The sequence below is a fragment of the Leuresthes tenuis genome, unplaced genomic scaffold (assembly GCF_036924035.1).
Source record: "Leuresthes tenuis unplaced genomic scaffold, fLeuTen1.0.hap1 SCAF_22, whole genome shotgun sequence".
NCBI lineage: Eukaryota > Metazoa > Chordata > Actinopteri > Atheriniformes > Atherinopsidae > Leuresthes > Leuresthes tenuis.
Window position 1 is genome coordinate 8,193,033 of NW_027325376.1, and position 15,543 is coordinate 8,208,575.

Here is a 15,543-nt window from a genome sequence, read left to right on the forward strand (position 1 = left end):
AGCTGAAGAATCAAACATTTCTAGTCTTATTCCTCAGCTTAGAATAAACATAATCAACTGTACTAAATATACAGGGAGGCATCAAGTTGAATCACCCAAGAGAAACAAAAAATAGAAAAATCATTTAAACAAGAGGGATTATTATTTCCGAAGCCCTCCCATGGTTAATAGAGCAAGAAGGGGAACAACTACATTTCAGCGCCCCCTGCTGCCACAGAGCAACAGCCTGACCTCAACTTTATTCAAATTAAAACTAATATTTTGGATGCATTAAATGTTAAGCTTGTTATGTGAAATAGGCCACTTGTAGGGATGAATCCACAGAGAAATGTTACCAAACTCAGGTCAACTGAGCTCTGCAGTCTTCAAAAATCTTTTAATTGTTTTGCTTTTTATGCTTTCAAGTTTAATATTATAGTTCAGTCTCACTGCTCCTTTCTACCTTGCTTTAATCAGCAGGTGAGAGCTTTTTTCAGGAAACAAGCTGTGACAAACCCACTATTCTTGATCCACTCAGCATCATATGAAAAATGCATTGTAGCTGAACACTTAGCAGCTGTGCCTTCAGCTGCATTTGACTCAGGAAGCGGTGAAGAACAAAATGGAGACAAATGCAATCCAGTATTGTAATGACTTCCAAAAAGCATCAAGAAAGATGATTTTAATGTTTCCTAGTAAGGACTAAGGGACATTTTTATTCTGGTGAAAAGTGAACTTATGTGATACTTCACTGAATGCATTTATTTTCCACCAGAGAAGAATGAACAAAAAAGGAGGCTTGAACATTTGACACATAGGCTATCTTGTTAGTAGTTGTTTTATGCAGCAGAAGCAGTAGTTGTCCTAACCAAGGAGGAGGATAAAAACAACAATTATGATGGACATTCACTAAAAGAAAGTAGGAAGAACTCTTCTTCTGCAGTTACTTTAATTTCAGATATTATATCATATCAAAGAAGACATCAGTCGGTCACATGAGTTTGTATCAAATGTATCAAATACAGCGATGGCAACCAGGATACTGATGCAAAGTCCCCAGGAACTATCAACAACACCCAAAATGACCAACACAAGAAGCATATTTATTGAATAGATAAAGTGAAGTTGTAAAAATAAGTTTGTCAATAATGCAAACAGATAGAAGCTCTTTGGAGAGTGCTGGGAAAAGTGAACTGTTTTTCTTTTACAAAAAAATAGATTGTACATCTGAGATGGCGTTGATATATTCTTGCTCACATGAAGAGCAACTGACTGAGTTCATATTATTGTGCTTAGTTGCACCTTATTATTGCTTTAAATTAATTTTTTTCCCCAGGTGATTTTGCAGTCTGAATGATGGTTATTCTATGGACATCACCTCGTGTTCTCTTAGCTCATCATAACTTTCACCAAAAAGCTCGTCTGTCATCAATTACAAAAAACACAAATGTCTGATTGTAATAATCGACCAATGCAGAGTACATAGTATAAACCTGTTCCATTGAACAGTGAATATTTGACCGCTGAAAATGGCACCACGGGTTCAACTTTACAACACAATCATCATCCGAAACTAAACATTGTCAAAGATGAAAATGGACCACAGCAAAGCTCTGAAGTTAACTAGCATTCTGCATCTTTGAATGTGTGCCACGTCTGTTGAGCACCAAATAAAACTCTGTGCCTTGTTTTTCTGTCGTTAACACTCTTATGACCCATTGTTTTCTGCCTAATTAATTCCCTAATGTTGGATTTACTCTCCAGAAATGTCCATTGTGGCTGGTACTGAGCTACATGCAATGAGAGAAAGAGGCTCCCTTAGTGGCAATTAGAGATATGGTGAATAAACTGCAGGCCTACATGATCCCAAAGGGAGTGAGGGAGGAAGTGGAACACTGTGCTACTACAGAGAAACACAATGAGTGAACCTCATGGGCAGCAGAGTTAAAACATGACTGCTTGAAGTTAAAGAGCCACACTGAGCCAATAATGTAACTCTGTTTTGTTTATGGGGAAGATTATTCAGTACTCATCTCAATTAAGAATGTACAAGTGCTTTTTATGCTCCTTTTAATTCTGGATCTTCTCAAAGCTCAATAAATGGTAGGTCTGAACTCGACTAAACTTGACTTTTCTTGACCTTATGTCCGAACAAGCAGGAGAACGTTCAATGATTAAATGTCTGAAGTGGATGAACATAAATCAAAGAAGGCTGATAACTGACTCAGCCACCTGCTACAGGTACATCAATGTCCCATAGCCACTGTGCTCTGCCTCCAGATCAATGATTGGTACATGTGGGAATATAACCGTGACAGGGATGTTACAGAAAAAAAAAAAAAAAAAAAGTTAAAAGGCCAACAGTTGTTTTGGGTCCACTGTGAATCTGCGATACTGCGTGTTGCCCACAGACTGAGTTAATCGAGTTACAGCGAGTTGTGGTGGTGGTCAACATCTTAACCATTGAACACTCACACTTTATGGGTGGCTTGAAAACATCAGCATGTTATATTGCCTAGACTCAGTCATCGATACGCCTTTATTTACAAGGCTAAAGTTAGTCTGCTTTGTCCTCATTTACAAAAATCAAATTTTTGCAACTTCAAAATGGCTCAAAACTAAAGAAGCTGATCTTGACTAATTCAGTCAAAGAAATTTTATTTGACTTACCGTAGAGGCAGATTTTTTTAAAGATGTTTATTAGATTGATCCTTTTTGACCTCGGCTTTTTCTGACGTGAGAAATTTAACTACCTTTTATGGGGCATTCTCGTTTCACCTCTAATTTTGTGTGAACCTTGTCTACTTCTTGTGCATTTGTCAAATGTCTGTATGTGTGGTGTGTTGCACCTGTGTTGATGCTGCTGTGTTGTTTTTCCTGGTTAAATAACCGTTGGAAATATTGTCAAACTTTTACTCCACATGCAACAAAGGTCTGAAGTAACTACACTATCTGGCTATTTTCAACACAAAAATGTTCATGATCAGTTTTGGAAACATTTTTTTTAATTGTGCACAATATTGATATTGGCTCGGTGGTTGGTCTAAAGTGTACAACTGTGAATCTATTTTCTTTTAAGAATTGGTAACTTTGGACTGCAAACATGCCTTTCATTCAAAATGAAGGAATCTTGGGCTGTTTTACAAGCCCCCAGGGTGCAGTTATTTTCTTTAGCTTCTTTAGGGAAACAAGTGTTCTCTGCTCAATCCCTGCTTAAAAAAAATGAATATCATTGGACTCCATTCCACCATAGCTGTATAAATGGCAAGCAGCTGTGTGCCAGGCTAAAGCTGAATATGAGACACAAAGCATTACAATTCTGTTGATATGGGATTAGTTTATTATTGGTCCAAATCTCTGATACTTTAAATTTTATTCCAGCAGCAAACAACTACCTATTATCTGAAGATACTTCATTGTTTCGATGTTCTTTCCAGTGTGGGCAGCCTCTCTCCCCTGCGCACCTCATATTTCCTGCTTTTAAGCTCTTTATCTCAGTATTCAGGACAGCTGTATTTGCGTGCACACAAGTCTCTTTATGAGCATGAAAAAAAAAAAAAGACGTGGCTTTTCTTTGACCTTTTGTGGTTAAAATAACTTTAAGAGGTCAGTTTTTACCAAGATATAGTGAAGTACTTCCTGGGATCCAAGTTGGGCTTCACTTTCAGGTTTGGGCTTTTGTGGCTTACTTTTGGTTTGAGTTGGACTTCGGGCCTGCTGCTCTACCGTGACACCATGTGGCTATTCAAAGCTGTACATTACACCTTGCAATGAATTCTGTCTTTTCTGGGCTTAACAATATTCACAGGCAATGTAGAGACTGGCATATTTTAGCAGTGTTACGGCAACATGTCAAATATGAGCTGCTTTAAGCCTTTAGATGAAATTTGAAGACAGCACAGCACCTGTATGAACCACTAAATATCCGTTTTAACCATCTTCCACAAATAAAGGACACATTTTACATGAAGCATAAACTCAACATGTCTCCTGTCCTGTAAAACCTCTTAATATTTCGTGATTTTTATAAGATGCAACAGACTAATCAAACACTACTACCACAATGTCACAACCATCCATGCAAATCAAGCTTAATTAGTCATCCAATCAAGGCTGTGACCATAATTGGCTTATATTTTAGTCATGGCTGCCAGCTTAGGAGATATTCTTTGTCCAAACACTGACAAAGTTCAAGCAAGATGCAAAAAAACACTCCTGCAAAAATCCAATACAGCAAGGAAGCATTGCAGAGAAACGGTTTGGCGAGTTTTGTTGGTAATGAACGGCTGCTTGTCAGAGACAGTAAAAGGCCTTATCAATTAGCTTCCCCTCATTCCCTCCCTCCTGCCTGCCTTTTATTTCCTTTCTTGCTGCAGCAACACAAGGACTCTAGGCAGCATTTTGCGAAAAATATCTTTCTCTCACATGTTCATATTTTACTGTCTCTGTATCCACAACCAAACAAGCTCTTTCATGCTGGACACACGGTCTGTTTTGGCACCCCCACATAAACTCTGTGTGTTGGGAAAAGTCAAGTGTGAATATCAATTATAGAGCCTGCACTGCTTCACGTTGGTCCGAATAGCACCTTATGTTTGAAACAATAAGTCAGCTTTTAAAGGGTGATTTGAAAACGGCGTAAAAACAAGATTAGAAACTTGAGCTTGATTACAGCCTGAGAGAAAATAATGAATAGATTACATTTACAGTCATGATGGCACACATTCTTACAACTAATCCTTTCAAAATATTTTACATGGCTGATATGATACAGCGGCTCAACAGAGTATGGCAGAGCCAGTATAATTTCTGTGCTGCAGTTTTCTCCTTTTCATTTTCATTATTCTGCCTCAATCTTCTCCTTCACCCTGGTCTGCTGAAAAGTCATTCTTCCATGTAATTTAAAACAAACAGCCAGACACAGATAAGGGCAAGACAGGCAGAAAATAATTCGGCTGCCTTCCTTCATCAGAGGGAGTCTAGAAAGGTCACCCTCACCACTGCAAAACCTTGTATTTGTGTAGACAGGGGGAGGGCGAATGCAGGGCGAGGGGTCACAGTATGACTTGGGTGGTATGACGCTTTGATCAGGCAGGAAGTCATCCAAAAAACTTCCTTAGTTCCTGCAGGGTGTGCTGATAGAGCTTGTGGTGGAGACTGCGGTGTGCAATGGGATGGATGGATATTGTCCAATCACTGAAGGACAGTCTTGAGGGCGTTCATGAATTTGTGTCGCAACAAATATGGAACAGAAATCACAACCCTCACTACAAAACAAAGAGCTTGGGACGGTATTTAGAATGTAAATGAAAAAAAAAAGAATGTAATGATTTGCCAATCTCACGAGTCACAGAAAACAGCAAATGTTGAATGCATGACTACTATCTACTATCAGTTACTAACAAATATGAGCAAGGTATTAGCTCAGCTTTAAGTTGTTGGCAGCAGCACATCTCACAAAGGTTGGCAACACAAGGAAGGCAAAGTAAGTGGTACTAAAAAAAATCTTACACGATTGTGCATTAAAATGAGAATGTTGATGTAGTCTGTAAGCACAACATAAGCAATGATAAAAGTTAAATCTGTACAAGGATCAGAGTTTTAAAAAATAACCTTCCCAGTAAGCCATTACAGCTAAAGATGTATATTTTGAATGAAGACATAACACAAACATACAGCACATCCACAGTGCACCATCTATATCTGTCAATGTTTTAAGTGTCATTAATTGCACCTGCGATGCTGATGCATTGTAAACCACAAAGAGAATTGTTTTGCCATTCATCTCCGTGGGTGACAAGCACTTAAATGTAGTAAACTATTTAGTTAATGGCACACCTGCAGAGTTGACACACAGTGAGTGGGAAGGAGTTTATTGGACTTCTCAACGTCAACTTCAGGGGAATTGATCCAAACTTTTCGACACCACACTTGTAAAAACTCCAGCATCTCCAGTGCATTACCTTAATGCATTAAAGTCACTTTACACCCCACTTTTATATCACGACGTGCTTTAAGCAAGGATAAAATAAGACTCCAGGCTGTGGGCTCTACTCTTTACTCTATGAAGAGAGGATATGAATGATATCAATCAGTGAGAAATCCTGGAGTGGCTAGTGGGTGTCCTTCCTAACTGACAAGATTACAGGAGCGCTTTGAAGCTGCTTTTATTGGTTTCTCCACTTCATTTTAGTTTACTTAACACCTGGGATCTTTCATATGAGCACACTACAAAACTAAAAACCCATTTACAGCCTCCTGTGCATTTTTTGCTTATTTATTTCCCTCCTTCTCTATCAGCCTTTCATAAATTCCTAGAAGTGTGATTGATTTGAGGGCCTCAACACTGGCAGTCATAAAAGGAATGTCTTTAACAGCTATGAAGGAAGACGACAAAGATGCTTCTTAAACTGGCTGCCCTACTTCTCAGAATGCACTGCCTAAACCAAATCTCCAGTCCCTTTCAAATGATGACCACCTCTCTAGTGGTGTAAATGGGCTATTTGGGCCCATTTGGGACCTGGCTGATACACAGAGGCTGGGTTGTTAAAGCTGCAGAGGGCATTTCAGTGATAAATACACACTCACCAGCTAAACTAAAGGGGGCAGCACAATCAAGGACTTGGATGGTTGGTTAGGAAGACTTTCCACCTGGAAGAACAGGGGGTAGGATGGACATTGAGGGTCATATGGAGTAGGTTTTTGAAGGAGAGCAGTTGTAGGAGGAGGTATTACAGGTATTACATATAAGCAGTAGGGGGTCAAAATGTGAGAGCTGCCCCTGTGGTGAGATTCTGCACTCCTTTTAGGGACCTGTGATAAAAATGTGATGTACAGGTAGGGGGTGGTGGGGGAAGAACCGGTACCCCCTGCTTTGCAGGTCAGCCGCTCATGCAGTGCAACAATGGCGTGCACCACCTGCCTCTATCGCAATGTCTCCCCTGCTGTCTGAATGCTTCCCCTCTGCAAACCGACAAAGTCTTGTGAAAAAAATCACAAATCAGCCCTTTCCTTTTCACATTAAGGAGAGGATGCATAGATGTATAGAAAGCTTTCTTAGTGTTTTAGGGGTGGCAGTGTCTGGGATGCATGACAGCACAAACATGTGGCGGGATAGTGACGAGAAAAGAAAACAGAGAAGACGTTCCTTAATTGCCTTTTCAGTCATTAACAGGGTCCCACACCTCATGAAACATTAATTACATTGAGCGCTGCAGAGATAGGGATGCTTAATTAGAAATTATTCACTGCATGGTGAGAACTTAGCTATAGTATTTCAGTGGTGTGTAAATTGTCTGTGTGAGATCTAAAATCAGAACGGCACCAAACTGTGTTAGATGCCATGCTTATCTGGTTTCCTCTCACTTGCTTGTCTTGTGAAGTGAGATTCCCTTTTACCTGATAGCAAGTGGAGTGAAGTAGGACATGTGTTAAAGCGCCGTTCTCCTCCCATGTTTGCTGCTCCACCCCCATCCCATCTCACCCCCTGCAGCTCCCATGGCTCTTACCTTTCCTATGCCTCCAGTGTACCTCATAAATTATTTACACCATCCTGCACTTGCCCCTACATTTGGGATGCAATTGACACAGAGAATCTGCCAATTACCCTAACATCTGGGAAGGACTGATTACTACATCCCTCTCCACCCTTAGTCCTTTGCCTTTCAACTCTCCCTCTTTTTATAGCACCATCTACAGAACAGTCTACCTTTTATCTCTATACAGAGATCTAAAAGCCAGGTTATTGATATGACATTAATACTCCAAATTGGAAATACCCTTGACACCGTCGCCTCCGCCTTGCTGTTCCAGGCTCAACCCCTAATCCCCTGTACAACTTGAAAAATGGTCTGCTCCACCCTCTCATCCCAGGTGTATTGATCCTACTCTCCACAAAGCGATTGCCACAACATTTTTTTTGTCAGGAATGCCGCTCTTGGAGGTTTGTGTGGAATGTCCTTCCTGTTACAAGCTCACACAAAAGAGTGGTGACAATGGTAGCAGACTGTTCCTAAGGTAATGGATTGGCCTCACTGTTACATGCAGAGTACAATGCTGGCCTTGGGAAATGTCACATGCATATCAGAGTGTGGACCAAAGTGCTAAGAGTTAACAGAATGGGATGTCTGTGAAGGAGACATTCCAAAATGTATTAGAGAAATGTACAAAGTCAATTAAGATAGTGAATGAGAGCAGTGAGGGTGGAAATATAATTTAAATGTCTGTGGAGGCACATATGTGAGAGATGAAAGATTTTTTTACACAAACCCAAGGCTGCAGACCTGACTGCAATTTTCCCTTTAAAATCAATGCAATCAGAAGATTTCTGGTAAACAAAGAAATTAATATGTTACTGTTGCACAACCATTTAACTTTCACAGGAACTTGAAGCTACCCCAGTCACAATTAGTCAATGTGTATGGATGATATATTATCCCAAAAGTAACTGAAATCAACAATTTTTAAAAAAATTCATGACATTGATACAGTGATAACATACCAGCATAATAATACAAATACATCCAAGGATTTACGCTTCAAATCTGCTCCTCACCACACAGAACCAAAAGGTCATACAGCCTGTATGCTCCATGTAGAACATTGGAGGAACCAACCCTGGCTACATGCTTGGTAACGTTGCACGTTTAATTTGTATGCCTTATGAGGAAAGAAATGAGAAGCTGACGAACTACAGGAGAAGTTAGTATAAGCTAGGTTGAGAACAGAAGTACGGCTGAACAAGGCACTGCAGGACTCAGCTGGCCAGAAGCTTGTTCACAACACAAGCCAGGAGCTTGTGGCTTCTGGCCAAACAGGAGTCAGCCAAGCTGTTTCTCAGCCAGGCCGGGAGGCGATCCTAAGCTAACACACTACAGGAGTGCCAGGTTAGCTTGGCCTGGTAACCAAGGGCTCCTGGGATGCAGCTAGGTGCCGGAGCTAGCAGCTCTCAGAATGTTGAAAGTGAGAGAATGACCAATTAAATTGGTGAAAACATTTTAACAAAATGGTAACAATAAAATCAATAAAAATGTTAAAATATACTCAAGGTAAAAATGGATAAGATTGGTGATCAATCAACTGGAAAAGAATAAAGACATGAATTAATGACACATGACATGCCTGTTTCTGCCTTTTACTGGCAGAAATTTTTTGGGTCACCTAATTGTGGCAATGTACTCTCTATATGTCAACTTTCAAAACACAGGGCAATTATTCTGTACAAAAATGGACCACTGATGGAAATCTGTCAGAATTTAGGAGCATTCACACCTATAGAGGCACCACAACACCACTGCTTAGCATAGCAGTGACAGGGAAGGCAGGTGTCAGCTGCTGGTGGGCTGGGCCAGACAAGCCTGTTCATAGATCCCCATTAGGGTTTTTCTACATAAGCGGTTCCAGTTCAGAGTGAGTGCCTTAACTGAGAATCAGTTATTTCTGTTTTGACTGCCAAAGCACTGGCACCAGCCCCGTCGACCTACAATAGAATCAGCTCTTTGCTGGACGACAGCAAACTACCGCCTACATCAGTGGCTGAGGGCAGGATCATGGAGACCAACCAGACCAGTAAGTGAAATGCTGTTTCTTTTTACAAAATAAAATAAAATACGAACAAACGAAATAATAAAATAAAGCACAAAAAAAAAAAAGCCAGCGTAGTGTTCAGTCTGCTTAATTCAAGTATAGAGATTAAAAAAATTGATCTTCAACGTGGATATGAAATCAGAGTAGCAGGAGAAGAGCATCTGCTGGGTGACGTTTATGTGTTGATATCGCGTGTCTTAACACCTACGATGGCACACAGAGAGTGGTGTTCACAGTCGGCATTTTCATCTTAATCTAGTAACTCCATTTGCAGCTACATTTACAAATATTGGCAGGCTTTTAATTTCACCAGCTGCCGATTATAGATGCGTCTTGAAATGGCATCTATAGATCCTGTGTACAGTTCTACTCATAAATACCAGCTCGTGTTTGGAAATCCACGTAGGTGCTGCAAGGGGCGTTCACAAACTGTTGCTTAAAACCAGCATTTTCAAAGTAAACTGGGGCCTCATTTCCTACTGAAACATGACGTACGCTCAAACCGAAATGCCCTCCAATGTAAAAAAATATCCGGATGTATCAATGTGTGCGCATGCATGAATCCAAGCACATTTCGTTTGTACATCCCAATCAACGTGGAATTGAGTGCACATGTCGGAATACCCGACTCCTTCCTGTCCACGCCCCTACTTAATTATGCAAATCATATTTAAATGAGCCCTGCACCTGCGATTCCTCTCTCTGCATGATCAGGAGGCCTGCAAAAATGAGCTCTTTGGCATGCTGTCCTACGATATAAGCAGCAAACGTAAGAAGAGTGGGTGGGAGAGCATGAGCGAGGCCTTTAATGTTGTGGGCTCTGAGAAGCGCACACAAACAGAGGTGAAAAAGAAGTGGTGCGATATTAAGGTGGATGTCAAGCGGAGACAAAACAGGCGGGAATCGGCACAACTATGGGTGACACTGCTCACTCAGGGGTGGTGGGTGTGGGAGTGTGGGTGACTCTGATTACCCCCAAGGTAAATACCTATATTTGTGTAACTCACATCAAACGTGTTCATACAGTCACCTAGTGAAGAAGCGCACCGGGGAAAATGTGAGGCTGATTAAGACATTTCACACTTTTACGACATTTGCACACAGAGACGATCAGGGGCTTGTTAGAAAGATCTTAAGCTGTTGTTTAACCAGCAAAAAACAAGTTATTAACTTTAATCACCAACTATGATGCTGTGAAGACGGAATAGAAATTTAGGGGAACATGTTCAATGCACGTCACGGGGAATAATATTAGGACAATTACACGAATAAAGCTAATCACCAAGAAGCCACCCATCGCGCACAGTGCCAGTTTGTATTCTGTTCCCAACAATTCTGTTACTGAATGCAGGAATCGTGCGTTGAACCAGGCCACCCCCACAAAGCATTTGTGCATCACATACGATTTGTGCATTGATGCAATGAAAATGTTTCCTGTTGATATACAAATTCATCATGTGATGGCGCTTTTATAGCACTGTGTGTGCAGTCAATAGCTCCGATTATATTAGGAAAACAGGCTCTCGCTTCAAATTGCGCTTCAATGATGGCCTGTTCAACTGCATTGTGGGAATTTGATGTACCTGCTGAATTGCAGATAATTCTGTCCCACCTGGCTGAGATCCCAATCGGTTGGCCAGCTCCCTCTGGAATGCCCCGGTTGCTTAAACCCCAGTGTGCACATCACCTGTGGCACAAGAAGCGCATGGCTCCTCGCTGTGTTGCGCACCAGCGCCGGCCACAGCTCTCAAAACAGCTGATGAGCCAGTCATCATGTGCCAGCAAATCCTCTCAGTCTCTTAACACACGCTCTTTTCCAATTGCACCATTTCCAATGTCTTCCAATACCACTAAAGCAGCAATTGTTTTTAATGGTATGCACTGCAACACTTTTTTCTGCGTACGCACCCTTTGTGCATGAGGCCCCTGGTGATTTTAAGACATTGGTTTGCAAGTACAATGAGACAGAGACTGATCTGTGAAAATAAACAGTTTCCTGCGCCGTGGTTCTCTACAGATAAGCAGAAAACCATCTTTTACAAGGAGAAGTTTAAACCCACATTGGAAGAGTTGTGTAAAGTGATGTAATTGAGGAAATTCAAACCAACTTTCAGACCCAACTCAGAATTGGCTCTGGAACCAGCCCTGAACTACCATCGTGAGTCCTTTGGTTGGAAAGGGGTACTATTATTATTGTTGTCATTTAGATTCAGAGTCCTGGCCAAGACAGAAGCAACATCTCATTTAAATTACACTACACATGTATAAGGATCATACAAAGCTTCCATAAAGATAAAAGCAAAAAGTTAAAGCCTTCATAAAACAGAAAACAGGTAAATATCAAATAAGAATAACATAGACATCTTAAAGTTTCTACCTCACGTAAGATTTTCTCATAGGTCACATAAAATTGTTTTGAAATTCAGTGGGATTAGCTTCTTCGATATTTTTCTGTGTGTGATTTTGAAGTATCATGCGAAGTGAACAACATAGTCATATTAAAAATAAATACATTTTTCACCAATTCAGTAAGGGCTCTGGAAACAGACAGTAGGAATAAATCCTGAGAGCCTGAAAAATAACTTCCTCGTGTAGGTCTGTAAATAAGGAGAAAGCAGATCAACAATAGCCTTGTAGATAAGAACATACCAAGGATTGAGTCTACATGTGGACAAAGCGGAACAAACAACATGAGCATACGACAAGCTGTGGTGAGTTAGATATTTAGAATTTGTTATAATCCTTAGAACTCCATGATACTGTATCTAATGCATGTAAACATTGTGAGGAGGCACGTACGTAAACAACATTGCCATAATCCAGTAGAGTCACACAGAGTGTCCCTAATATGCTGAACTATTCTTTCAACAATATGTCGTTTGTGCTGGCTCCACTCCACAAGCTGCAGCAATGAATGATGAAAGGTACATGCCTTTTTCTCCTTGAAAAACCTGCAATATGCTTCTACAGTCTACATTTTTCTCATTGTAAATGCAAAAGGTATTCATTTACTTATACATACAGTATAAATAACAGAGCACGTCTGTGGGAGAGAGGGATTTGTTTAATCTCAGTTCAATAAACCTCAGATATTCTTCTAGGTTTTTTAAATTTTTCTAATTCTTGCTCTTTGCACTTCGTGGCAAAAGAAAGACCCTTACCTGTTCTTCAGATGCTGGATGCTCCCAAGGCACTTGAAGCGACCGTTTACCATGATGGCCATGCGAGTGCACAAAGCCTCACACTCCTCCATACTGTTGAAGGGAAAAGGACATTTTGAAAAAACGTCTCACGCTGGATGAATTTCTTCGCTCCAACGACATCTTAAAAAGTCAGATTTCAGGGATATTTGAGAGATAATTCCTACTCTTTCAGCTGCTAAAATATAGTCTATTTAAGTTTAGATTATTTTCTACATGAGAGAATTTTGATCACTTCTCCCTTACATTTAAATTGTTGCCCAAGCATTTTTACATGTCCACTCTGATGTCTTAAGTGGAGGACAAATTTAGTAATTAAAAGGACGACAATGGGTTCTTATCTTGTTTTATTCTCTCTCAGTCTTGGGCTGAAGTTCCAGCCATTTGTAGTTCAGGCAACACCTTTGACGTCATTCTGAGGACTGGTGCAATTAGGATTATGGCTTTGTAAAACCCAGTTAATTTGCCACTTTACAAAACATAACCACCTGGTCATGCCATGGACAATTGAATACAGCTCTGCCACATTGCCTGGAACAACAACAAATGCTTTCAGCTCTCCATGAAAGGAGCACACATAATGAGGGGAACATATTCCAAAAGAAACAGATTATTTACTTGCACTGCAAGGAGCGCAAATGATTCAGTTTGGGGAATGTTCAAGACATGGGCTAAAAAGCAGATAGTTAAATATTTGAAAATCAACTTGAATGTTTTTATAGTCTTAAACCCAAATTAGGCATTTTTATTATAAACTGCTGGCCAAACTAAAAGAGGAAAAACTTTGAAAACTCAAGTTTGCTTCAGGAAGCCTTGGATAATGAAAAGACTCCAGCACTGATATTGACAGTTTCTCTTTTCAAAGAAGAGAGAAAAAGCTCCAGTCAGTCAATATGCCCTTACGCTTCATGAAAGCTTTACAGCAGCTAGCACGTTACTGGCAGCCAATATTAACTGCCACTCTGGAAACAATACCTTTCAGCAAAGTGTAACTCCAATCAATTATAATTACAATGATTATGGCTCATATTCATTTATGGATAATTTGATTGTTGTGTTTTCTCTGGTAAGGAATCAAAATATTTTGACAGGGTGAATCTGTGAGAGAGGAATCAATAGATGAGCGATGCTGCACCTGTGTGATGTGAGAATGACTGAGCGCCCCTCTTTGATGATACTGAGGATGCAATCCCACAGGAAGCGTCTGGCTTTGGGGTCCATTCCAGTGGTTGGCTCGTCCTGCAATAAATAAAAACAGTTTCATGTCAGCTCAACCACAGCCCATGCTTTAAGAGTGAATTGCCAATTGTACTGCTTAATCCAGTTTAAAAATCATAAAACAATTTTTTTTTTTACTCGTATCAAAACATAAAAAATGGGAATATTTTTGGAACAATGGTATTCTTTTTGATTCTGTTCTAAATCACAACATAATTAGTATAATAAAAAAGAAAAGGGACATTTAAAAACATACTGATATACAGTGCATATGGGGATTTTTTGACCATACCCATCTGCACACTGTAAGGACACACACTGAGGCACAGTGCAACAAAGCACAACATGCAGACAGAGTATCACTGCTGTTTTCTTTTACCTCAGGGCTAGTCTGTTCATACACGATTAGAAAGTGACAGTGCTCAGTCGGACTGGTTTCATTCCAGACTTTTCCACCAGCAGAATTCTAAAAATCCCATGGGGTTTTTCCCTCAGCATGCTCAACGTGAGCCTGTGCAAACCTTGCGTGGTGCTACCTCAAGGTCACCTGGGCTCCCTGGGCTAGCCCACAATACTCAAACTGACAGACAATAACAAAATGTCATCCCACTGTCTCAACGTGAAGGCCAGCTTGACTTCAGTGAGTAATAAAGTTGGACATCATGTATACAAACTGATCCAGTCACAGTCGGAAAGATCATTCTACTACATGTAATTTATTATGGATTATTTACTAATGTGTTAAAATGATTAGAGGCAAAAACAAATTAACTGCTGTCAGTCAAACCAAGTAATTAGTTTTTTACACTATATAACTCAAATATCTCAGTTTCAGATGCTTCCATGGAACATTTTATGGAGCCACATGAGCCTGCACAAAATTACGCATTCATTATTATTACAAGCATTTCTAGTTGTGGGGTTCATATAGTTTGTTTATCTCTTTGTTTGCACATTTACTCAAAAAGCTATGGACGGATGACATTTTCTTAAGTGGGACGTGGCCAAACTTCAAAGTGACTCATTGTTTGGTGTCGATCCAGATGTGGCAACAAGAATTCACTTTATTTAGGCATGTCAGGTATGGGATATTCAGGTATGTCGTCCCAGACCGTGTGATAAGGCTGTCACTATTTCAACCATCAAGTTTAAACGCTTTTAAATTAAACACTATTGCCTCAAACCAATGCATGATCATACATGGAGCAATACTTGTTTGATCACATTGTTGGTAACTCTCCCCCTCCCTGCCTCAAGCACAGAGAGAGAGAGTCTTTCATGAGCACAGTGAGGCTAATTCAGTGTACAAGGAGTCATGTGACAGCTGTCAACGATGTGACTGAGAATGAGAAAGAAGAAAATGAAGTGTGCTTCTAATCTCATAATGTCTAAAAAATATAACAATGAGTTCATGGGAAAGTACCCACAACCGCTCTACTCCAAAATGAACCAACCAAGGAAAATTAGACAATTGTTGGCTAAAGCTATTAGGGGTCAGCCATAAAAAACCCCACAAAATTCAGCAAATTTATTCAAATGAGTGAAAAGTAAAGTCACTGTC

The 15,543-nt window shown here is 40.2% G+C and overlaps 1 protein-coding gene across 1 annotated transcript in view; it reads right to left on the reverse strand.

The window, feature by feature from the left end:
- LOC140281484 (phospholipid-transporting ATPase ABCA1-like) overlaps window positions 1-15,543 on the reverse strand; it is a 152,340-nt gene that overhangs the window by 8,514 nt on the left and 128,283 nt on the right. Inside the window, exons 47-48 of the mRNA XM_072375916.1 lie at window positions 13,900-14,003; window positions 12,726-12,818 (exon numbers count right to left, since the gene is read on the reverse strand). Of these exons, the coding sequence (XP_072232017.1) occupies window positions 12,726-12,818; window positions 13,900-14,003 (197 nt within the window). The remainder of the gene's footprint in view (window positions 1-12,725; window positions 12,819-13,899; window positions 14,004-15,543) is intronic.